General features: G+C 40.1%; 3 protein-coding genes across 3 annotated transcripts; all 3 read left to right on the forward strand.

Moving 5' to 3' along the window:
- The first annotated feature begins 715 nt into the window (after positions 1-715).
- LOC103403851 (protein trichome birefringence-like 10) lies at positions 716-3879 on the forward strand. Its single transcript, XM_008342703.4, has 4 exons — positions 716-1748; positions 2111-2500; positions 2676-2834; positions 3088-3879. Exons 1-4 carry the CDS (start codon positions 1309-1311, stop codon positions 3461-3463), a joined length of 1365 nt encoding a protein of 454 aa, XP_008340925.3. The 5' UTR covers positions 716-1308; the 3' UTR covers positions 3464-3879.
- A 1045-nt stretch (positions 3880-4924) lies between these two features.
- LOC103403897 (NEDD8-activating enzyme E1 catalytic subunit) lies at positions 4925-17816 on the forward strand. The gene is made up of 9 exons (XM_070815852.1): positions 4925-5246; positions 5343-5506; positions 5991-6193; positions 15210-15442; positions 15559-15621; positions 15710-15766; positions 15928-16049; positions 16450-16567; positions 17161-17816. Exons 1-9 carry the CDS (start codon positions 5142-5144, stop codon positions 17446-17448), a joined length of 1353 nt encoding a protein of 450 aa, XP_070671953.1. The 5' UTR covers positions 4925-5141; the 3' UTR covers positions 17449-17816.
- Positions 17817-20494: 2678 nt separating this feature from the next.
- Positions 20495-21843, forward strand: LOC103453081 (uncharacterized). Its single transcript, XM_008392620.4, has 2 exons — positions 20495-20975; positions 21311-21843. Exons 1-2 carry the CDS (start codon positions 20850-20852, stop codon positions 21551-21553), a joined length of 369 nt encoding a protein of 122 aa, XP_008390842.2. The 5' UTR covers positions 20495-20849; the 3' UTR covers positions 21554-21843.
- The last annotated feature ends 1637 nt before the right edge of the window (positions 21844-23480 follow it).

A 23480-nucleotide genomic window follows, 5' to 3' on the forward strand; every position in this document is an offset into this window, starting at 1 on the left:
ATTATTATTATTATTATTATTATTTCAATGTTAGAGCTTAGAGGATCAGGCATGGCTTAGAATTCAAAACTAAGTACAATTTCGAGTTCAAAGTCTCTTGCTACATGCATACGCATGTATCAGTTGAGGTAGACCAAATTTTATAAACCAAATAATGTAATTGTTAACGATTGGATTATTAAATATAATTTGAAAAATAATGAACGTAATTATTATTTTAATTATTTTAGATATTATTGTTTTTTTATTAAATATATTTTAAAAAATAACAAAGTCTTACCACATGGACTTTTTTTTGTGTGAATTTTTGTATTATGCAAGTTTCACTCTTTTTACCCTCTTCCTATAGATATCATTGTTTAAGAAGCATTTTATTTTTTTTTAAATTTTTTTTAACAAAAAATATTATCTACATTAAAGAATAAGATGAATTAAGCCTTATTGGCTAGCAATAATATGAATAATAATCAAACCTAAAATTTCTCATTAAATAAAGAGAAAAACACTACATCGTAATAGGAAATAATATTATTTATTATTTTTTAATTTTGAAAAATTTGAAGACGTTGGTAAATAAAATTATAATTATTGTATCAAAACGCTTTAAGTGATGTCGGGATTATCATACGAACAACTCACCCACGCCCTATCTCCTCCGCGTGCACAACACCACCCTAACGTTTCTTCTCCTTTCCCCAGTCCACCATCTCACGTTCTAGCAGAGAAAACATGGCACCCGCTTTATACTATCCGTTACCCTCTCTCTCTCTCTCTCTCACTCTCTCTCTCTCTTTCCACTAACGCCACAACTCCTCAACGTTCTCTGTTGGACCTTGGTCACGGGTGTGGACCAAACTCTACCCTTTCTCTCTCTCTCTCTCTCTCTCTCTCTCTCTCTCTCTCTCTCTCATCCTCCTCCTTCTCCGTCCCTCTACCTGCTGAACTGTAATCATATCTCTAACATATAATTACCCACAAACTGTATTAAATTTAATTTATTTTCTCTAATCACTAATCAATTCTCACTCTCTCCTCCGCCATGAATGCTTCTTTGCTTCCTTGACAACCCATCTCGCTTCTTTCTCTCTTTCAAGCTCTGCACTCATTCATTACTAGCATATATTTCTGACCTACCAAGCAACCATCTTTTCGAAGCAAAATCCCAAACAGGACATTTTTCCGATCCCATTTAGCCATATGAATGCCCTTTTGCTTTCACACCACACCTCTCTGTTCTCTCTCTCTCTCTCTCCTCTAAAAACTTGACCAGAGCAAAACCCACATCCCAGAATTCGAGTTCAAGCTCCAATGTCTAAGCACTCATCCCAGCCCGACCCGGAAACCATGCCGTTCTTCGAAGCTTTCAACAAGTTCAAGCGTTTGAAGCCGTTGGAGCCGTCCCTAGGCGTTCTGGGATTCTTCTTTGCCAGTGTTTGCGTGATTCTGTGCTTCATTTACTTGGATGAAAGAGCTGTGACCAAAGGATTTCGGTTCCCGGGCCAATCGGAGCGGTTCATGTGGCTGCAGAGTAAGTGGCCGGGCAAGCACCGGAGGGTTGAGTTTCTGGGAGAAGAGGGTGGTGGGTGTAACGTGTTTGAAGGGGATTGGGTGTGGGACGAGGCGTATCCGCTGTATCAATCCAACGATTGCCGTTTTGTGGATGAAGGGTTTAGGTGCTCGGAGAATGGCCGTCCTGATTTGTTTTACACCAAGTGGAGATGGCAACCCAGGCATTGCAACTTGCCCAGGTACCTTTTCAGTTTTTGGTAATTTTCGATTGGGGTTCCCGCTTGCTGAGAAAGAGAGGGAAAATAAGAGAAATCATCAAAGTTGATGTATGACATTTGTTTTGTAGTCACATTGATTTTTATTGCGAGAAATTATTACTGTCTCAGCTATGCATAGGAAACTTCTGTACTGTTTTTCAGCATTTTCTCAGCAACCAAACAACCCGATAACGCTAATTGACTGTATGTATTTTGTCAGCATTTTTAGTTTAGTGTGTTTGGTGTGTGGAGCAATAATCCTTGTGTAACTTTACATATGCTTGATGGTGACATTTTTGAATAATTTTACTCAATAATTTTTTCCCCGTGGATAATGAAAACAGATTTGACGCGAAGTTGATGTTGGAAAAACTGCGTAACAAGCGGCTAGTTTTTGTTGGCGATTCAATCGGGAGAAACCAATGGGAATCACTCCTGTGCATGCTCTCTTCTGCAGTTCCTAATGAGGATTCAATCTACGAAGTTAATGGAAAACCAATCACTAAGCACAAAGGGTTCTTGGTGTTCAAATTCAAGGATTTTAACTGCACTGTGGAGTACTACAGGTCTCCGTTTCTGGTGCTGCAGAGCCGTCCTCCTTCTGGAGCTTTGCAAAATGTCAGAACAACTCTGAAAGTGGATCAAATGGATTGGAATTCTGTAAAGTGGAGAGATGCCGATGTGTTGGTCTTTAACACAGGGCACTGGTGGAATTACGAGAAGACTGTAAGAGGGTAAATCTTAACTCTCAATCCTATTTCACTACTTTACAAGATTCACTCATTTGCATTCGCGTGAACCAACAGCGGAACTTTGGTTATGTTTCAAGTTTTAAACATGATGTTTTTTCTTTCTTTCTGGATTTTCCTCTGGGTAGAAGGATTAAAAATTTCTGTATGTTTTGTTCAGGGGTTGTTACTTCCAGGAACGGGAACAGGTAAAGATGGAAATGAGCGTAGAAGATGCATATCACAAGTCCATGGAGACTGTGGTGCACTGGATAGACACTCAAGTAAATTCAAGCAAGACTCAGGTTTTCTTTCGAACATACGCTCCTGTGCATTTCAGGTTCGTATTGTTATCTTCAAATAATCTGTTTTCATTTTTTCGAACATATATTCTATCTACAGTTAAGCATATCCTAGATGTCTTAGGCGCAATTGGTCATGTCTTATGTACATTTTCGCAATGACCAAAATAAAAATCTGCATCATTTTCTTGCGCTTTTCTGGTGAATTAAGACTCTATATGAAAATGTTTCCGAAGAAAAAAAGATACTACGTGAAAACCCTTATCGAAATATTATTCTTGAATAACGCAGAGGTGGGGATTGGAAGACTGGGGGAAACTGCCACTCGGAGACACTGCCTGAGTTAGGTTCCTCATTGGTGCCTTCTCAATCATGGGATCAATTCAGGGTAGCCAATGTTGTGCTATCCGCTGACTCAAACACATCACAAACGACAAAGATTGATATACTGAACGTAACTCAAATGACTGCACGGAGAAAAGATGGACATTCGTCCTTGTACTATCTAGGTCCTAACGTTGGCCCTGCACCTCTCCATCGCCAAGATTGCAGCCACTGGTGTCTGCCTGGAGTCCCTGATACATGGAACGAACTACTCTATGCACTATTCCTAAAGCAGCAGATGACCGGCACAGTTAACTCGTCAACTTATAAAGCACAGGTATGATTAAGCCTCCTGTTTGTGTTGCCATGGAAGACACGCTTCTACTGGCACAGTAATGCTTCCGAGGGGGGAAAGGAGAAGATCAAAGAAAACGGCACATAGCATTAATTTTGTCAGGATTTTGAGTTTCGGGTTGATAGCAGCCCTCAGATTTTTATGTCAATAGAAAGGTCAATTGTGATTTATGGGAGGAACAGGACCAGCATTCTTTTGGAAGACAGATCCCAATTCTTTTGGACCAGCATTCTCTTGGATAAAATTATGAAAGTGTAAAGAAATTTCACATTTTTTTATTTTATTTTATTTTAAATTTTTGAACCGGCATGGTAATCCTTCGGGAAATATGTAATTAAATAGTTTTGAATTATTGTTATGGGTAGACAATGTCAATTCAATTTTAACTGATCAGTTGAGAATCATCAGCTTACTGATTTTTTTTTTTAACAAACAATATTATCTTCATGCATGGTAGGCAAGTGTTTCGGTAGGGGCTAGCCATAATAAATCTCACACCGGGCTAACCATTATAATGTGGTTCAAATTTACTTTTAACGGGAATCGAACCTAACACATCTTACTTACAAGTGAAGATGATACCGTACTACTAATTGGCATTACTGTTACTGAATATTAACTTACTTCATGCATGGCAGGCAAACATTCATAAAATTTTATGAATAAAAAATAAGGAATACCCTCATGCAATTCTTAATGGTGTGCTTGAAAATGGTCAGGTGCAATACATTGAGAAACCACTTGTATTAAAGAGCGTTTAGAATAATGTTCCAGTAGTAAATTTGTGGTGCTTAAGCTGTTTAACTTCAATTGTTAGAAATGAAAAAGAGTGCGTGAAAGACTAATGAGTAAAAGTTAGGTCTGAAACAAAAACTTAAAATTAAATAATTATCGCATAAGGAATGATGTTTCAGTAGTAAATTTGTGGTGCCCTTGTTTGAGAGAAGCACTTGCTTTAAAGAGACTTTGGAATATTGTTTCGGTAGTAACTTTGTGATGCTTTGAGTAGTTCATTAACCAGGTTTCTCAACCAAATATATGAAATGAAAATGCATTGAATTGTTTATATGGCAACTTTGTGGTGCTTAAGTAGTCATTAAATTGTTTTTGTGAACGTAAAAAGGTAAAGAAAAAAGAAGCATTGATGCTTTGTAATTGTTCGCATGACAGAAAAATTATGTAGACAAAAGGATTATAACTCATTTGATTAAGAAGGAGATCAGTTGGCGGCTTCTGTCACAGCAACTCACTTTTTTAGGGGAGGAGAAGACTCACAGAGGCATTTCAGTCTCCTTTAGCCATCATCGTGTGATTCACCAGCATCAAGAAATCGAATTCAAAACATGCCGTGTGGAATACGAACCTGAAATTCATCTCTAACGACTAAGTAACCCCATATTGATTTCTTACAAGATAGTTCTAATTTCAATTCTCCGACCTCTATATCCTAAATCATATACTCATTTTGATTAATTTTTTAAAAAAGCTTCTATTCCCTAATCTCCCGGGTTCTAAACTTAAATCACGATTGAAAATAAAAATAAAAACAAAAACAAAAAGCAAAATAAAATAGAAAGAAGAGAGGATCGTTCAGTTTGGAAGCGTGAAAATCAAGCCTACTACAGTCAGTCACACTCGCCCCGTGGAAGAAGTATTACAATTAGCAATGGCACCAGCGTCCACCGCCCAAGAGAGCCGATCGAGGGACCTCGACAAGCTCCTCCTCCGCCCCGGCAATCTCGTTGGACCCAGCTTCGAACCCGGCCCTGGAGTAAACCCTTTTCCTCCTTTTCCTTCTCTCTCTAACACTCTCCTTTTTCGATCGATCGTACAATTTTGTGGGTTTCTTACAGTGATTTTGTTGCAGCTACGAGATGATCTCAAAGAGTACGCCAGAGTTTTGGTGGTTGGGGCTGGTGGGTTGGGCTGTGAGCTGCTCAAGGACTTGGCTTTGTCTGGTTTCCGGGAGCTCGAAGTCATAGACATGGATCGCATCGAGGTTTCCAATCTCAATCGCCAGTTCCTCTTCAGGTTATTTGAATTTTTTTTTGGGTGCCTTTTGCTTTAATTTGTAAATTTGGTGCCTTTTGCTTTAATTTGTAATGGGCTAATCGGAAATTTTGTTGATTTTACTTGTTTATTGCCCACTTTACAGTCTTTCATTAGCTAGAGTATTGGAGATTTGTGTAATCTATCAATATTTTAGTTCTCTAACTGATCTTAGGCTGAAGTATACGGAATGACCCAACTTTTTAATCTTAACAGTAAAATTATCCCTGAACCATTGATGTTTGTGTGTGTTATTAAATGTCTAATCTCTCAATATTAGCCTTCTATCTGCTTCAGAACCGTCTATTTTGATAATCTCTGTCGTATACTAATGAATACTGTAATTTCCTTTTTTTTCTTTCTTTTTTTTTCTTATCTGCCTTATCGATGTAAAAAACAAGAGAAGAAAAAGAGTTGCACTTCAGTTTCTTGTTAGAGTGCTTTCCTCATGATGTTTTTGTCGTAGACTTGAAGATGTAGGTAAGCCAAAGGCTGAGGTGGCTGCGAAACGTGTCATGGAGAGAGTTAGTGGTGTAAATATCGTTCCACATTTTTGCCGGATCGAGGAAAAGGAGCTTGAATTTTATAGTGATTTCAGTATCATCGCCCTCGGTCTTGATTCCATTGAGGCTCGGAGCTACATCAATTCTGTTGCTTGTAGTTTTCTTGGTCAGTTTCTTCAACCTATCCATTTTGCTCATATTTTGTCTCTGTATTACATATTAAAAGTTCTATACAGGTTCAGGTGTTTCTATAATTATATTTGCACTTGTTTGTGTGATATTGATTATTGACCTTCCTTGTTGCTTTAATTATTGATAATTACAGTGTTTATTTTCCTTATGAGAACAGAAAGAATAGATTTAAATAAAATAGTCCCAGAAAAGCCTGCAGATAATAGATTTTGGTCATTAAACATGCTTGCTAAAATTGGTCCAGTTTTGCAAATTTAAGGTGTCGAAATTGACACACAGAGTCCACTTCCTTCCTTATGATATGTCTTACAACTCTACAACAACAACAACAACAAAGCCTTTTCCCACTAAGTGGGGTCGGCTATATGAATCCTAGAACGCCATTGCGCTCGGTTTTGTGTCATGTCCTCCGTTAGATCCAAGTACTCTAAGCCTTTTCTTAGAGTCTCTTCCAAAGTTTTCCTAGGTCTTCCTCTACCCCTTCGGCCCTGAACCTCTGTCCCGTAGTCACATCTTCGAACCGGAGCGTCAGTCGGCCTTCTTTGCACATGTCCAAATCACCGGAACCGATTTTCTCTCATCTTTCCTTCAATTTCGGCTACTCCTACTTTACCTCGGATATCCTCATTCTCAATCTTATCCTTTCTCGTGTGCCCACACATCCCACGAAGCATCCTCATCTCTGCTACACCCATTTTGTGTACGTGTTGATGTTTCACCGCCCAACATTCTGTGCCATACAACATCGCTGGCCTTATTGCCGTCTTATAAAATTTTCCCTTGAGCTTCAGTGGCCTACGACGGTCACACAACATGCTGGATGCACTCTTACACTTCATCCATCCAGCTCGTATTCTATGGTTGAGATCTCCATCTAATTCTCCGTTCTCTTGTAAGATAGATCCTAGGTAGCGAAAACGGTCGCTTTTTGTGATCTTCGCTAAATTGCTCCGGTCATTAGTGTGGATAAGTATATAAATGGATAGAGATAGGAAAGCAAACACAAGATGTACGTGGTTCACCCAGATTGGCTACGTCCACGGAATAGAAGAGTTCTCATTAATTGTGAAGGGTTTACACAAGTACATAGGTTCAAGCTCTCCTTTAGTGAGTACAAGTGAATGATTTAGTACAAATGACATTAGAGTACAAATGACATTAGGAAATATTGTGGGAGAAGGATCTCGTAATCACGAAACTTCTAAGTATCGGAGTGTGGTATCATCTTGACTTGCCTTATCTGTCTCATAGGTAGATGTGGCAGCTTCTCTGGAAGTACTCTTCCTCCATCCAGGGGTAGTATCTTTAACTGGTGGAGATGCACAAGGTAATGTATCAATGTCACTTGAAGCTTACTTGTAGTTTCAGGCTTGGTCAAGCGCGATACAAACCATGTAGTAGGAGTCCCCCAAGTCGTCGAGCTAGGGGATTTGCTGAAAGAGGTGACAGACAAGGTAAGCAATCAGAGCTCCGGCTGATTGTTCACCTTCTCCCCATCTTGCAGCAGCATGAAGGATAAAGAGAAGAAAAATGAGAAGAGATGATATGGGATACTTTTGCTTTTGAAGAAGTAACTTTCCACAGGCTTATTCTTGAACTGAGCTGGAGGGTTTTCTGGTTTCCTCCAGAGTATAAGGCCGACTGAAGAATTTGAGGGTCAAAACAAGTCCATCAAATCTAGAGTACGTTCGACCCTGCTGATATGGGATACTTTTGCTTTTGACAGAGTAATGGATGGATCGGCACGTGTGCTGTTACGCTTGTCTCCACATGCTTCCTTGTATCCTTCGCACTTGCCCTATCTGTTCCTCAAGCAGATGCGGTATCTTCCCTGGCAACATAAGATGTTGAAGATGAGTACTCGAGAGCAATGCCAGGTAAGTAATCAGGTAAGGGGTTCCAGGCTGTCAGTTCCTGGCTGGGAGCTTGATTTCAAGTGCTGACTGATTGCTCTCTTTCTCCTTGTCTTGCAGGTAAAAACAAGGCCAAAGGAAAAGACAGGGAAAAAGCATGATATGGGATACTCTTGCTTTTAACCCTGATGATATGAGATATTCTTGCTCTAGTATAGCTTGTTTGCAGAGGTATTATCGGGGGGAAAGAAAGCTGAATATTTCGAAAGGCTTCGTTGGGAGTGCCCTCTCAGATATGAGGAAGGGTTGAGCATTTTTGCAGGTCTGCCTGTCCGTTGGGGATGGAGGTCGACATATATAGGAGTCTCCCTAACAACAAGTAGTAATGCTATTCCTTTACCCTACTTGGTCATAGCACGGTAGTGGGAGCTGCCAGCTTCACATGTTTTAACTCTGTCAGAGCACTTTGAAAAAGTGGTATGTGGTATCTGGCTCTCGAGATTCGGAGAACGATGCTTCTTCGATTTTTGAGAAAGCAATCATGGTGGGGGTCTGGCTCTCGAGATTCGGGGAGCAGTGTCTCTTCGATTTTTGAGAGAGTAATCATGTTGGGAGTCTGGCTCTCGAGATTCGGAAGGCGGTGCCTCTTCAATTTTGGAGTAAGCAATCTTGTTGGGAGTGTTTTCTCGGATGTGAGTAAAGGTTGGGCATGTTTGCTAGTCTACCTTGCCACGAAGCACGGAGGTTGACACACAGGGACTTTCCAATTATCCAGCAGTGGTACTGTTCCTTTACCCTTGTGGGTAATAATATGGTAGCTAGACCTTCAAAATTTATGTGTCTAAACTTTGTTAGTGCTGTTTCTTTGCTATTCTTTTACCTTTCTTGGTCAGAGCGATGTAGTGGGAGCTGCAAGCTTCACGTGCTCAACTTTGGCAGAGACTTTGACAAAGTTATCTGTGGTACCCATGAGCTATTGTTGCGTGTGGGAAGTGGGTGATTGAACAGTAAGATTCATGTGCTTTCTACTTCACCAGAAGTCTTCGACAGAATGCCCATAATTTCCGCAAAGCTGAGTGTGCGTGTGACAGGTGCTGACAAGGCTAGAAAAGAAGGTGCCTCTTCGATTTCTGAGATCGGCCCTCGTGGTCTCTGAGCAGCCCAGCTTTTGAGAAAGCGAGCGCCTCTTCGATTGATTCGGAGAACGATGCCTCTTCGATTTTTGAGAAAGCAATCATGCTGGGGGTCTGGCTCTCGAGATTCGGGGAGCAGTGTCTCTTCGATTTTTGAGAAAGTAATCATGTTGGGAGTCTGGCTCTCGAGATTCGGAGGGCGGTGCCTCTTCGATTTTGGAGCAAGCAATCTTGTTGAGAGTGTTTTCTCGAATGTGAGTAAAGGTTGGGCATGTTTGCTAGTCTACCTTGCCACGAAGCACAGATGTTGACACACAGGGACTTTCCAATTATCCAGCAATGGTACTGTTCCTTTACCCTCTCTTCGATTTTTGAGAAAGTAGTCATGTTGGGAGTCTGGCTCTCGAGATTCGGAGGACGGTGCCTCTTCGATTTTGGAGCAAGCAATCTTATTGGGAGTGTTTTCTCGAATGTGAGTAAAGGTTGGGCATGTTTGCTAGTCTACCTTGCCACGAGGCACAGAGGTTGACACACAGGGACTTTCCAATTATCCAACAGTGGTACTGTTCCTTTACCCTTGTGGGTAATAATATGGTAGCTAGACCTTCAAAATTTATGGGTCTAAACTTTGTTAGTGCTGTTTCTTTGCTATTCTTTTACCCTTCTTGGTCAGAGCGATGTAGTGGGAGCTGCAAGCTTCACGTGCTCAACTTTGGCAGAGAACTTTGGCAAAGTTATCTGTGGTACCCATGAGCTATTGCTGCGTGTGGGAAGTGGGTGATTGGACAGTAAGATTCATGTGTTTTCTACTTCCCCAGAAGTCTTCGACAGAATACCCATAATTTCCGCAAAGCTGAGTGTGCGTGTGACAGGTGCTGACAAGGCTGGAAAAGTAGGTGCCTCTTCGATTTCTGAGATCGGCCCTCGTGGTCTCTGAGGAGCCCAGCTTTTGAGGAAGCGAGCGCCTCTTCGATTTCTGAGATCGGCTTTCGTGGTCTTTGAGCAGCCCAACTTTTGAGAAAGCAAACACCTCTTCGATTTATGAGATCAACCCTCGTGGTCTCTAAGCAGCCCAGCTTTTGAGAAAGCAAACGCCTCTTCGATTTCTGAGCAGGCGCCTCTTCGATGTCTGAAGCTCCGTCGAGTGCAGCTTTTTATAGGGGCTGGCATTAAGTTCCAAAGCACACTTGAATCTCCACCAGTAGAAGCTCCATTCTTGCACTTCTAAGATCTTGATTTGTCCGACCTCTTCTCTCTTCAATACCTTTGAAAATGTCTGGCCCCTCCGACCGTCGTTTTGACTTGAACCTTGTTGAAGAGGCAGCCCCGCCTTCTCCAGACAACATATGGCGCCCATCCTTCGTCTCCCCTACTGGTCCTCTTACCGTTGGGGATTCCGTGATGAAGAATGATATGACCGCTGCGGTGGTGGCCAAGAACCTTCTCACTCCCAAAGATAACAGACTACTTTCCAAACGGTCTGATGAGTTAGCTGTTAAGGATTCACTGGCTCTCAGTGTTCAGTGTGCAGGTTCTGTGTCTAATATGGCCCAACGCCTATTTGCTCGAACCCGCCAAGTTGAATCATTGGCGGCCGAAGTGATGAGTCTCAAACAGGAGATTAGAGGGTTCAAGCATGAGAATAAACAGTTGCACCGGCTCGCACATGACTATGCTACAAACATGAAGAGGAAGCTTGACCAGATGAAGGAAACTGATGGTCAGGTTTTACTTGATCATCAGAGATTTGTGGGTTTGTTCCAAAGGCATTTATTGCCTTCGTCTTCTGGGGCTGTACCGCGTAATGAAGCTCCAAATGATCAACCTCTGATGCCTCCTCCTTCTAGGGTTCTGTCCAGTACTGAGGCTCCGAATGATCCCCCTCCGATGCCTTCTCTTTCTGGGGCTCTACCGACTGCTGAGACTTCTCCTAAGCAACCTTTGTGAAGGCTCCATCTTGTTTGTTTATGTTGACTCATGTATATGTACATATTTGTAGCTTATCGGGGATATCAATAAATAAGTTTTCCTTCATTTCAACGTATTGTGTTAGATACACCAAAGCCTTCTTCGCTAAGTTCTTTGAATTATCTTTTGTTGAAGCTTGTATGTTGAAGCTTTCTGAGTGGAGCATGTAGGTTGGGGTAGTGTTCCCTTAATTTTTCGAGTGAGGAAAACTTCTCGGTTGGAGACTTGGAAAATCCAAGTCACTGAGTGGGATCGGCTATATGAATCTTAGAACGCCATTGTGCTCGGTCCTGTGTCATGTCCTTCGTTAGATCCAAGTACTCTAAGTCTTTTCTTAGAGTCTCTTCCAAAGTTTTCCTAGGTCTTCCTCTACCCCTTCGGCCCTGAACCTCTGTCCCATAGTCGCATCTTCTAATCGGAGCGTCAGTAGGCCTTCTTTGCACATGTCCAAACCACCGTAACCGATTTTCTCTCATCTTTCCTTCAATTTCGGCTACTCCTACTTTACCCCGGATATCCTCATTCCTAATCTTATCCTTTCTCGTGTGCCCACACATCCAACGAAGCATCCTCATCTCCGCTACACCCATTTTGTGTACGTGTTGATGCTTCACCGCCCAACATTCTGTGCCATACAGCATCGCCGGCCTTATTGCCGTCCTATAAAATTTTCCCTTGAGCTTCAGTGGCATACGGCGGTCACACAACACGCCAGATACACTCTTCCACTTCATCCATCCAGCTTGTATTCTATGGTTGAGATCTTCATCTAATTCTCCGTTCTTTTGCAAGATAGATCCTAGGTAACGAAAATGGTCGCTCTTTGGTATTTCTTGATCTCCGATCCTCACCCCTAACTCGTTTTGGCCTCCATCTGCACTGAACTTGCACTCCATATATTCTGTCTTTGATCGGCTTAGGCGAAGACCTTTAGATTCCAACACTTCTCTCCAAAGGTTAAGCTTTGCATTTACCCCTTCCTGAGTTTCATCTATCAACACTATATCGTCTGCAAAAAGCATACACCAAGGAATATCATCTTGAATATGTCCTGTTAACTCATCCATTACCAACGCAAAAAGGTAAGGACTTAAGGATGAGCCTTGATGTAATCCTACAGTTATGGGAAAGCTTTCGGTTTGTCCTTCATGAGTTCTTACGGCAGTCTTTGCTCCTTCATACATATCCTTTATAGCCTGGATATATGCTACTCGTACTCCTTTCTTCTCTAAGATCCTCCAAAGAATGTCTCTTGGGACCCTATCATACGCTTTTTCCAAATCTATAAAGACCATGTGTAAATCCTTTTTCCCATCTCTATATCTTTCCATCAATCTTCGTAAGAGATAGATTGCCTCCATGGTTGAGCGCCCTGGCATGAACCCGAATTGGTTGTCCGAAACCCGTGTCTCTTGCCTCAATCTATGCTCAATGACTCTCTCCCAGAGCTTCATTGTATGACTCATTAACTTAATACCCCTATAGTTCATGCAATTTTGTACGTCGCCCTTATTCTTGTAGATAGGCACCAAAGTGCTCGTTCGCCACTCATTTGGCATCTTCTTTGTTTTCAAAATCCTATTGAAAAGGTCAGTGAGCCATGTTATACCTGTCTCTCCCAAAACTTTCCACACTTCGATTGGTATATCGTCTGGGCCTATTGCTTTTCTATGCTTCATCTTCTTCAAAGCTACAACCACTTCTTCCTTCCGGATTCGACGATAAAAAGAGTAGTTTCTACACTCTTCTGAGTTACTCAACTCCCCTAAAGAAGCACTCCTTTCATGTCCTTCATTGAAAAGATTATGAAAATAACCTCTCCATCTGTCTTTAACTGCGTTCTCTGTAGCAAGAACCTTTCCATCCTCATCCTTGATGCACCTCACTTGGTTTAGGTCCCTTGTCTTCTTTTCCCTTGCTCTAGCTAGTTTATAGATATCCAACTCTCCTTCTTTGGTATCTAGTCGTTTATACATATCGTCGTAAGCCGCTAACTTAGCTTCTCTGACCGCTTTCTTCGCCTCTTGCTTCGCTTTTCTATACCTTTCACCATTTTCATCGGTCCTCTCCTTGTATAAGGCTTTACAACATTCCTTCTTAGCCTTCACCTTTGTTTGTACCTCCTCATTCCACCACCAAGATTCCTTTTGGTGTGGGGCAAAGCCCTTGGACTCTCCTAATACCTCTTTTGCTACTTTTCGGATACAACTAGCCATGGAATCCCACATTTGGCTAGCTTCCCCCTCTCTATCCCACACACATTGGGTGATTACCTTCTCTTTAAAAATGGCTTGTTTTTCTTCTTTTAGATTCCACCATCTAGTCCTTGGGCACTTCCAAGTCTTGTTCTTTTGTCTCCCTCTTTTGATATGTACATCCATCACCAACAAGCGATGTTGATTAGCCACGCTCTCTCCTGGTATAACTTTGCAATCCTTACAAGTTATACGATCCCCTTTCCTCATTAGAAGAAAATCTATTTGTGTTTTTGACGACCCACTCTTGTAGGTGATCACATGTTCTTCTCTCTTCTTAAAGAAGGTGTTGGCTAAGAAGAGATCATATGCCATTGCAAAATCCAAGATAGCTTCCCCATCCTCGTTTCTCTCCCCAAAACCATGGCCACCATGAAAACCTCCATAGTTGCCTGTCTCCCTGCCCACGTGTCCATTTAGATCTCCTCCTATAAATAACTTCTCCGTCTGAGCAATTCCTTGCACCAAGTCTCCAAGGTCTTCCCAAAATTTCTCCTTCGAACTCGTATCCAACCCTATTTGAGGTGCGTACGCACTAATCACATTGATAAGTTCTTGTCCTATTACAATCTTGATTGCCCTGATTCTATCTCCTACCCTCTTGACATCTACAACATCTTGTGTCAAGGTCTTGTCCACGATGATGCCAACACCGTTTCTCGTTCTATTTGTGCCCGAATACCAAAGTTTAAACCCTGAGTTTTCTAGATCCTTTGCCTTACTACCAACCCACTTAGTTTCTTGTAGGCACATAATATTTATCCTTCTCCTCACCATAACTTCCACTACTTCCATAGATTTTCCCGTTAAGGTTCCTATATTCCACGTTCCTAAACGCATTTTGCTCTCTTGAACTCTACCCTTCTGTCCTAGCTTCTTCACCCTCCCCCGTCTAATAGGATCAAAGTACTTCTTTTGTGTGTCCCGTGTAAAGTTGATAGGAGCATATGCTCCCAAACAACTTTGAGTGGAGTCGTTCGAAAAGAAGTTTCTACGGCCCCCTTGCTCATTTAACACTGCATCCGGGTACCGATGGAGATACAGCGACCCTTGCTCACTTATCACTGTGCTCGGGCCACACAGCGCGCCACTTACGGGTGACGCCCTAGTTTTAGCGCGATTTTGTTCTAGATTCATTTTCATAAGGATTCGACGTGATCATGGAGTGCCGGCTGTCGACTACCTGACGCCCTCCCCCTCCTCCTTTATCCTAAACTCTAAGGTGTCAAAATTGGTCCGGATTTTGGTTTGCACTTTTGTTTCTAATATCAGATCCTTTGTTGCTTTGGGGTGTGTTTGGTACGCAGACGGGACGGAACGGGACGGAACGGAACGGGACGGGACGGGACGGGACGGAACGAAGGTGTAATTTTTGAAAAAGACATGGGGTATATTTGTCTTAAAATGGTAAAACATTGTGTTCCACAGACATGGAACAAACCCGTTCCAGGGGGGGAGGTGGGACGCAAAAACACCCAAAATCTGTCCCGTGGAACAGCCCGTTCCACCCATTTTTGGCGCACCAAACGCGGGACGGAACGCCTCGTCCCGTTCCGTCCCGTCCCGTCCCGTCCCACGTACCAAACGCACCCTTGGTGACCTTGCCTTGAAGCTCTTATGTATAACAGCATTTTCGGGACTTTTTTTTGAAAAAAAATTCCTCTTGTCCTTGCCTTATCACATGCTACCCTTTGTACATCGTTCTTGAAATGAATTGCTTTTTCTTTACTATACTTGAGCTAACGTGGCCCTTCACATTTTATTTGTTATTCTTTTGGAAGAGTATAATTCTGATGATACCCCACAAGAAGAAACCATCAAGCCTATGGTAGATGGAGGGACTGAAGGTTTTCAAGGACATGCTAGGGTCATTGTTCCAGGGGTCACTCCATGCTTTGAGTGCACAATCTGGCTTTTCCCTCCTCAAGTGAAGTTCCCTCTATGCACCCTTGCAGAAACCCCTAGAACTGCTGCTCACTGTATTGAATATGCTCACTTAATCAAATGGGATGAGGTGACACATTCCACACGATTTCACTATTCTTTCCCCTTTACTTTTCATTACACTTTATAACTGTTCCATGAGTTAAAATCGATGGTCTGACAACTAAAAATGCATTCTACAAATAGGTACATAGCGGAAAGTCTTTTGATCCAGATGATCCAGAGCACATGAAGTGGGTCTATGACGAGGTCAGTGGAGTACAATTATGTAGTGATTTACATTTTGTTTATATTGATGTTCATTTTAACTTAGATTTTGTTGCTCAATATCCAATAGGCTACCAAGAGAGCTGAGCTTTTCGGTATTCCAGGAGTTACATATTCTCTTACTCAGGTGCTTATGTACTTAAAGATTTCTGTTTCTCCTAAGATTTTTCTTTTTAAGATTCTGTGCCACTGAACTGCATAGTTTGGGTTGGGTGTTAATTTATATGGGTGAAGAAAGATATTACGATTTGCCTCCCTTCTCTAATAAGCAGATTATGTTGTTTGCAGGGTGTTGTGAAGAACATCATACCAGCTATTGCTTCCACAAATGCAATTATATCAGCAGCATGTGCACTAGAGACATTGAAGATTGCATCTGGATGCAGCAAAACACTATCAAATTATTTAACGTGCGCTCTATTTCTCTTCAATACCACTCGACTTAAACATCTTGTCCTAGATGTCCTAACCAGTATGGTTGCAAATCTATGTGTAGGATTAGTGAATGACCACTCGCAAAATAGTTTAGGATTAGTGAAACCACCCCCCCCCCACCTCTCTCCCCTTAATTGCTTTTACTCCAAGTTTGCATTTCATTATGCTTGATCTTCGAAAAGTTAGATTGCAATGCTAAGGTTGTGAAAAGTGCCAATATTTCTTACATTGGCAAATTAGCTCGCTTTGGATGCTAGGTCATTGTTGAACATCATCATCAAAATTAAAGCAAATGGCTGCACATGTTTCATCTAATCAAACTTGTTAACAAAAGGTTTTATTTCAATATGTACTGAGTGTTCAGAGTCGTTGTAGGTATAATGGTGCACAAGGTCTCCACACAAAAGTGACTGAATTTGTCAGGGACAAAGACTGTCTTGTATGCGGACCGGGTGTTCTTGTTCAACTGGACACCTCAATTACTTTGCAAAAGGTTATTTTCTATATCCTTTGATTGGCTAGAATTTGGTTTCTGTGAACGTATCTTTGGAGAAAATTTAGTTTTGGCGACATTCATGTTTAAGTTTCTAAGTCCGGCATATTAGTCTTTGTGGTTAGTGTTCCTATAACTGGATTCTAATAGTTGTCTGATGAAAGCTATTGTATGTTTAGGAGGCAAATGCTATACGATCTTTTAGTTATGATCCTTTTGATCTTATGGTTAAAACCTTCTGCATAGTGATATTTATACTCCTTGGTGTTGCTTTTGATGTCAGCTCTACTTGTTTTGTGTTATATTTTAAAAGGTTCGTTTAACTTAAGAAATGAAAAGTGATTCTAGTTTCTAAGTGAACAAAGTTGGTACCGCACCAAGGTGTTATGTTGTGACTACCAACGATGCCTAAATCTCAAGCTCTCAATTAAGAAAGTTGTTAAGACTTCTCATCTTTGTCATTTCTCCTTTGTCAAAAGTGAAACGCTCGAGTTAGTTTTTCTGATCATTTGATTCTGATTTTGAATTATCAGTGATATGTCCTATTATTCTGCGCGGCTGTGCCTGTCCTAATTCAACTTTTATGGCAACAGTTCATTGATCTACTTGAAGAACACCCGAAATTGCTATTATTGAAAGCAAGCATCACACACAGAGGGAAGAATCTGTACATGCAGGCTCCACCTATACTGGAAGAGATGACGAGATCAAACCTAAGCGTACCACTTTTTGAGCTAATGGGTAAAGTTCCGAAGGATGTTGTCCACGCGACCGGTACAACCACGAAGAATGACAAAAAAACTTCGTGTCTGAGAAAGTTGCGTGTTATTTTCAAAGGAGTGGATGGGATCACAGATATGGATACAGCAGGAGAGTCATGATTTTTTCACTGGATCTAATCAAAGACCACAGGAGTTGCAAAGCTTTTGAAGATTCTCTCCCTGAAACGATGGAAGCACGAGACGGAGTTGGCGGGGCAAGCTTGAATACCATTCTAAGTTGTAAATCTTTTCTTCGAATACTATCTTGAAAGATGATTGATCGTTTACCGTCACCATGAAAGCAATGAGATTTTACGGTTTCAAGTTGACCTCAACAATTGTTTGGATGAGAATGTGTCTGGGTGAAAAAGATTGACCGTATGTGATCAATTCCTGTTATGGCTCTTATGACCCATGGATTCATGTCTTACCATTACATGGTAATTTATTTAGTCCAATACTACAAGATGCCATCTGTTTACCTGTTATTCTAATGATTGAACTAGTTTGTTTCAAATTGCTTCCGTAATATTGCTTACAAACGCCTTTGCTAAAAGTGCTTTTATTAAAAACATGTTGAATATTTTATTAAAAATCCAAGTATAACATGAATAATCACGTACCAGGTATTTCTTCGTAAAATCTTTTAAAGAGTTAGATTCACTTTTAAGTCTTTCTGTCAAACATAGTTATTAAAAGCGCAGTCGGTAGACCTTGATTAAGTTTTGCCAAAACATGCTATGGTAGAAGATACCAATGTAATTTTCTAAAATATGAGGGGTGTCATTGCAATTTTATTTAACTTGAAGACAAGTTTGAAGATTCCTTATGATTCACAGCCAAGGAGATCCAAACATCCAAAACTTGATTACCATTGAAAACTTAAAGAGTACCAAGTCTTGTTGGGCATGCGCAGCTGTCAAGCTATCCACAACAGAAATAAGATCATGGGAGCTTTAGGATGAGGCTGTCATTCCAAGTCAAATGATTCAAAATGGACAAAGATTGTCTGCCCTCCCATTTTCTATCTCCTCCTATTTTTCTAGCCTTTGATTTCATGTTGAGTTAATTTAATGTTCTAAAGAGAGAACAAATCAAACCAAAACAAAACAAAAACTGTGGGCTGAGAGGAAGAAAGGAAGGAGAGTGAAAAAGTGTGAGATGACAAGATCTAGAGCATTAAATTAACTCAACATGAAATCAATGGCTAGAAAAATAGGAGGGGATGAAAAATGAGATGGCAGACAATCTTGGGCCGTTCAAAATCCTTAATTAATTTTAGGCCCATGAGTCTATGACCAGCTTCAAGCTTGGATGATCCCACATCCAACCCAACATTCCACTCCATGAACAGAAAATGATGAAATTTCAAATTAGTAATCCTCATTTAACTAATATAATAATCAAATGCCGTGTGAAACAAATTACAAAGACTAAACACCGTCGTATTATTGAGAAATCTACTATGTCTCTAAGTTGTGTCCGTGTCATATCTGCAATGCTTATTAATGTCATAACTAATTTCAAGATTCATTCCTCAATGATGTACTCTCTTGTGATTGCAAAAGTCATTAAGGCAATAATTAGCTTCAATGTTCATTCCTAGTTCCCACATGCAACCCAACATTTCATTCCAATAAAACGAAGAAAATTCAAACTTCATTTTTTGATTCATCAATAATTAAGTACCATATGAAACAAAGATTAAACTATCCTTTTTTCGGTTGAGAAAATCTAATATGTCATCTGGATATATATTTTATGTCTACAACATTTATCAGGTGTCATAGATCATGTGATGATTGCTATAGAGTATAGACATAAAGAGATATACTTCATGTCATAAAACTAGTATATTTGGTCATACTGGTCACGTGATTAGTGTTGTAGATACAATGAGATATATCATGACGTCTACAATGAGGTCTCTTCATTTTAGGGGTCATGATATTCCATGCAACCCTAATGCTCAACCTTCGCCAGCCATGAAACCGTGTGGAAAAGGGACGTGGACCAAGCAACACCATATATACAATTCAACATTTTGCTTTCCAAAGAAGAGTAAAGTAGCACATGAGACAAGTAGAAAGAAAAAGAGAATAATAATGCACCTTACCCGTTAATGCTTTTGCAATTGACTGACTGATACAGAGGGAGGCAGATGAATGAAGAAGTGGGAAAAAACAAGCACACACAAAAGATCAATTTATCTGGGAACAAGTCTATTTCTCTATTCATGCATGCTGGCTCACATGTTGCTTAACCCTAGTGAACCAGTTGGTGCTATTTGCACCCTTGGTTGATTGATTTTCATGCATACACATCACACTCCTTCCATTTCCAAAAACTAACACATCATTCTTGTTTTGATTTTTTTCTTCCTTTTATGGCTTATACAAGATATGCATATGAGGCCTAATTGAATATGGATTGACAATATGTTTACTTTTCAAGGGTATTACTACATTTATGTGTTTTTGAACTTAATTATGAATTGTATTCAATTAGTGTCAAGACACAGTTAAGAACAAGTGATGCTTTCGTTACCCGAGGATACTTTCATAGGTTGGGCGCTAATTCTTTACATAGTAAAACTCTTCCGCATAGTGAAGCTATATATAAGCAACACAAGTGGATTAGTAACAAAAACATATTGCTAAACCATAGTGAACCTTGCACCCTTGGTGATTGATTTTCATGGATGCACAAAACTCTCCCTTTTAATTTTGAAAAACATCCCATCATAAATAAGGGCACTAACGCGTTACTAATATAACAGTAAGGCTCTTACGTTGCAGAGATTTTTCAATGTGCTCGGAACACGGAATGATACACCACGTGTCACTATACAAGTGGTGAGATATTTGTGTTAATAAATTAACAACTTAAAAAATAAAACTTCATTCCACTTATATAATGACACATTATATACCACCCATATTCCGCATACAATGAAAAATTTATCCTCTAAGTCGAGCGAAGGTAGCAAGCAGTACGTGTGGATGGTAATAAGACTACAAATGTACAATGTTTGTTTTTATGTGGACCATATATGAATCTCGAGCCAAAAACTAGGCATTTATAGGGAAATGGATGTGAGGGGCAGAAAAGTCATTTAATACCAAGTGTGTAGGTTTTGCTAGAGATTTTGAGTCTATCTTGGATTGGCACATATCTGGGTGTGGATTGTTGCCGGCTGTTCCTCATCTCTTTTAGGGCCACTGGATAATATCATGACATACAACATGATTCTTGTGGGGCAGTGGGACTTCAAATACAGATAGGCCAACTGCCCACCCCTCCACATGGCTGCACAAAACCATGTGTGTGTAGAGATGCAGAGTGGGACTTCACATAAACCCACCCATCCCCTTCCCCTCTGCCCTTTGCTTTTCCCCTATATAAAATCCCTACTTATTTCCTTTAGAGTTTATTAAGAGAGTTTCAGGTTCGGAGACACCACTCAGGCTTGCTTAACACACAAATAATAACCCAACTTCTTGATTAATTAAGCTGCAGATATGGAAGTTGCCATGGAAAAACTAGAAGACGACTTGTTCTTTGCAGACTTAACTAAGCAAATCTCTCTTCTAATCATGGATGATGAGGAGGATCCTATCGCAACTTGCCCTTCAGTTTCTCTTCAGGTATACACTTCATTTGCAGTGATTGTAATTGTTTATCTTCTTCTTCGTGGATACGCCAGCAACATGTGGACGTAGCTCATATTAATGTGAGGTGATTTCTGCAACTCTTTTCTTCCTCTGCACACTCTTGTGACATTTGAAATGAATAAATCCAGCGTTGTGTAGAAGGAGAAAAAGAGTGTGTGGAAGTCAGTAAACCATGTTAGATTTTAGTGTGTTGTTTTGTAAGTTTACTTTTGTGTTCTCGATCCGCATATAATTATATCGTTTTGTACTTGTTCTATCTAGGAGATGAAGGGACTGATTTCCTAACATGTTTTTAATTGTGCTTACAGGCTTTCTCTTGTGCAATCCACCCACCTGCACATCCTGCCCTTCTGTATGAGCAATCCTGCAGGAGAGAAACCAAAGGAACTGGAGTTTTCATCCCCCAATCAATACGTCCAAGAAGAAAGCACAGGCAGGGAAGGTTTGCTTCATACAAAACAAAATCCCACAGATCGTCACAAGCTGATCACAACAAAACGATGGTTTCCCAAGCATCTTCCGATTGCGCTTTTAGACCGAAAAATGGATGAGATATGGAACCCTAATTATCAAGAAGTATTGTACAATGCAATAAATTTCTGCTGATGAGTCCCTTTGCCAAACATGGCAAGGCAAGGATTTTATGATACTAATATTGTTATTGTTATGGTGATGATGTCTATATGTATGGGAAGGCAAGGAAAAGCTATTTACTTTTGTTCCTTACTCTGCCAAGGGGAGCTTACCAAAGGGTATTGTACCCTTTGAATTGTGAACGTGTATGGGGGATTGTTAGGTTGGATATAGGATGAGCTTTCTCTAATTCATTAAATTCTATTCATTAATTGTTTTATTTTGATTTTAATTTGATTATTTGTCCAAAATGTTGTATGACATTAGCTTAATTTGATTTAAGTCAAGAAATATGAGTTACGTCAGTTGGTGGTGGTAGTTTGTCCAACTACTTGCATCTAAGTTCAAAATTTCTCCTGTAATTTAGAGTAGTTTAGAATAAGAAAATGATTTCTACATACCTTTTTCTCCATCTTCATACTTGGGTGCGTTGAAATTAGTTTCGTTAAAATATTGACTTGCCAAAAAAGAAAGTTCGATTGAAGGCAACATAAGTGCATGAAGGCAACATAAGTGCATGGTAGATCTAATGAGAGTTACATTTGTAGTAAAACAAGTACTCCAAACAAGTTACCCTAGTTGGTGAGCATAAATCCAATTGAGAAAACAAAGATTTTGGGAGAAAGATTGAGGTGCAACATTCAGACAACAAAGCTTTTGTAGCTTGCTGGATCTGCAAATCGGAAGAAAATATCTTGGATTTGTTTTTATGCTAGGAAATATCGAAAGGTAAAAACAGATGAGGTGGAAGTGACAAACATATGAGCAATTTGGTTGGTTGCAAATCAACCTAAAAGGAAAAGCTATTCATTTGACTATAAATATATGTTCTTGCTTAAATTATTGGAATCTATTAGGCCCGTTGGCAAAGGAGCTGCATCATTGCAGGCATCGACTTTCAAATTTCTCTTTAGTCTTGACATAATTGACCACTTGTATTCCTTATCTGAACTTTGCGTGATGTTTTGTGATTGATATTTATAAAGTCGTTAGAGTAGTATGATTGAAGCTTAATCACCAAACCCTACTATCATCATTCACTAAACTTTTTCTTTTGTTATGAAGTTAAGCATCTAACGGAAAATCAATTAGCAACAAATTAATATGGTTCTTGGCCAGACTTTCATGGCTGAATAACGACGAATACGTGGTGCAAGAGGCATCACATTCTCAACGTGGAATTTACACTTTCGACGTGGAACATAAAACTAGTTCTACAACTACTGTCAATTCATTTCTTAAACATGCTTTTTGATTAATCTTCCCTCAGCATGTCACGTTTCGATGGTACAACTACATGCATGCATTTCTTTCAGAAGGCATTCCTTTCATTTTCGATGTCATGTTTGAGTTCTCTCTTTAAACACTATATATTTTCCCTTTCTTTTGGGCAATCCGTTTCATTGCTTTTTCTTATATAGTTTTCAACTTTTGTGTCCCTTCCATACTGGCAGCCCATCAGGCCACATGACCTCTCACTTTTGATACATGCCCTGTCGGCTGAGGTGAACCGAGAGTTGAGAGGGTGAATCATAAATCAGGGAACTGAGAAATATTACCTGAGCTTATAAGGAGTTGAATGACTTTCCGTTTTGTAGTAAAGTATCAATTTCTTTTCTGGTATTAGCCAATTAAAACATGTTTTCTACATGTTGATTTCACCATCCTATTGTCAATGTATTGGAACTTCAATTTTCTTGAAAATAGTGAGAATGAGAAATTAAGTTGAAACAAATAAAAATATTATTTGTCAGGGAATATTTGCGTTGATTTTTTCTTTGAGATCTAGCTAGCTCTCACTTTTATTTTTCCTTTTTCTCTTTTGTTGGATGAGAGTTGTGAGAA

The sequence above is a fragment of the Malus domestica genome, chromosome 16 (assembly GCF_042453785.1).
Source record: "Malus domestica chromosome 16, GDT2T_hap1".
NCBI classification, from domain to species: Eukaryota; Viridiplantae; Streptophyta; class Magnoliopsida; order Rosales; family Rosaceae; genus Malus; species Malus domestica.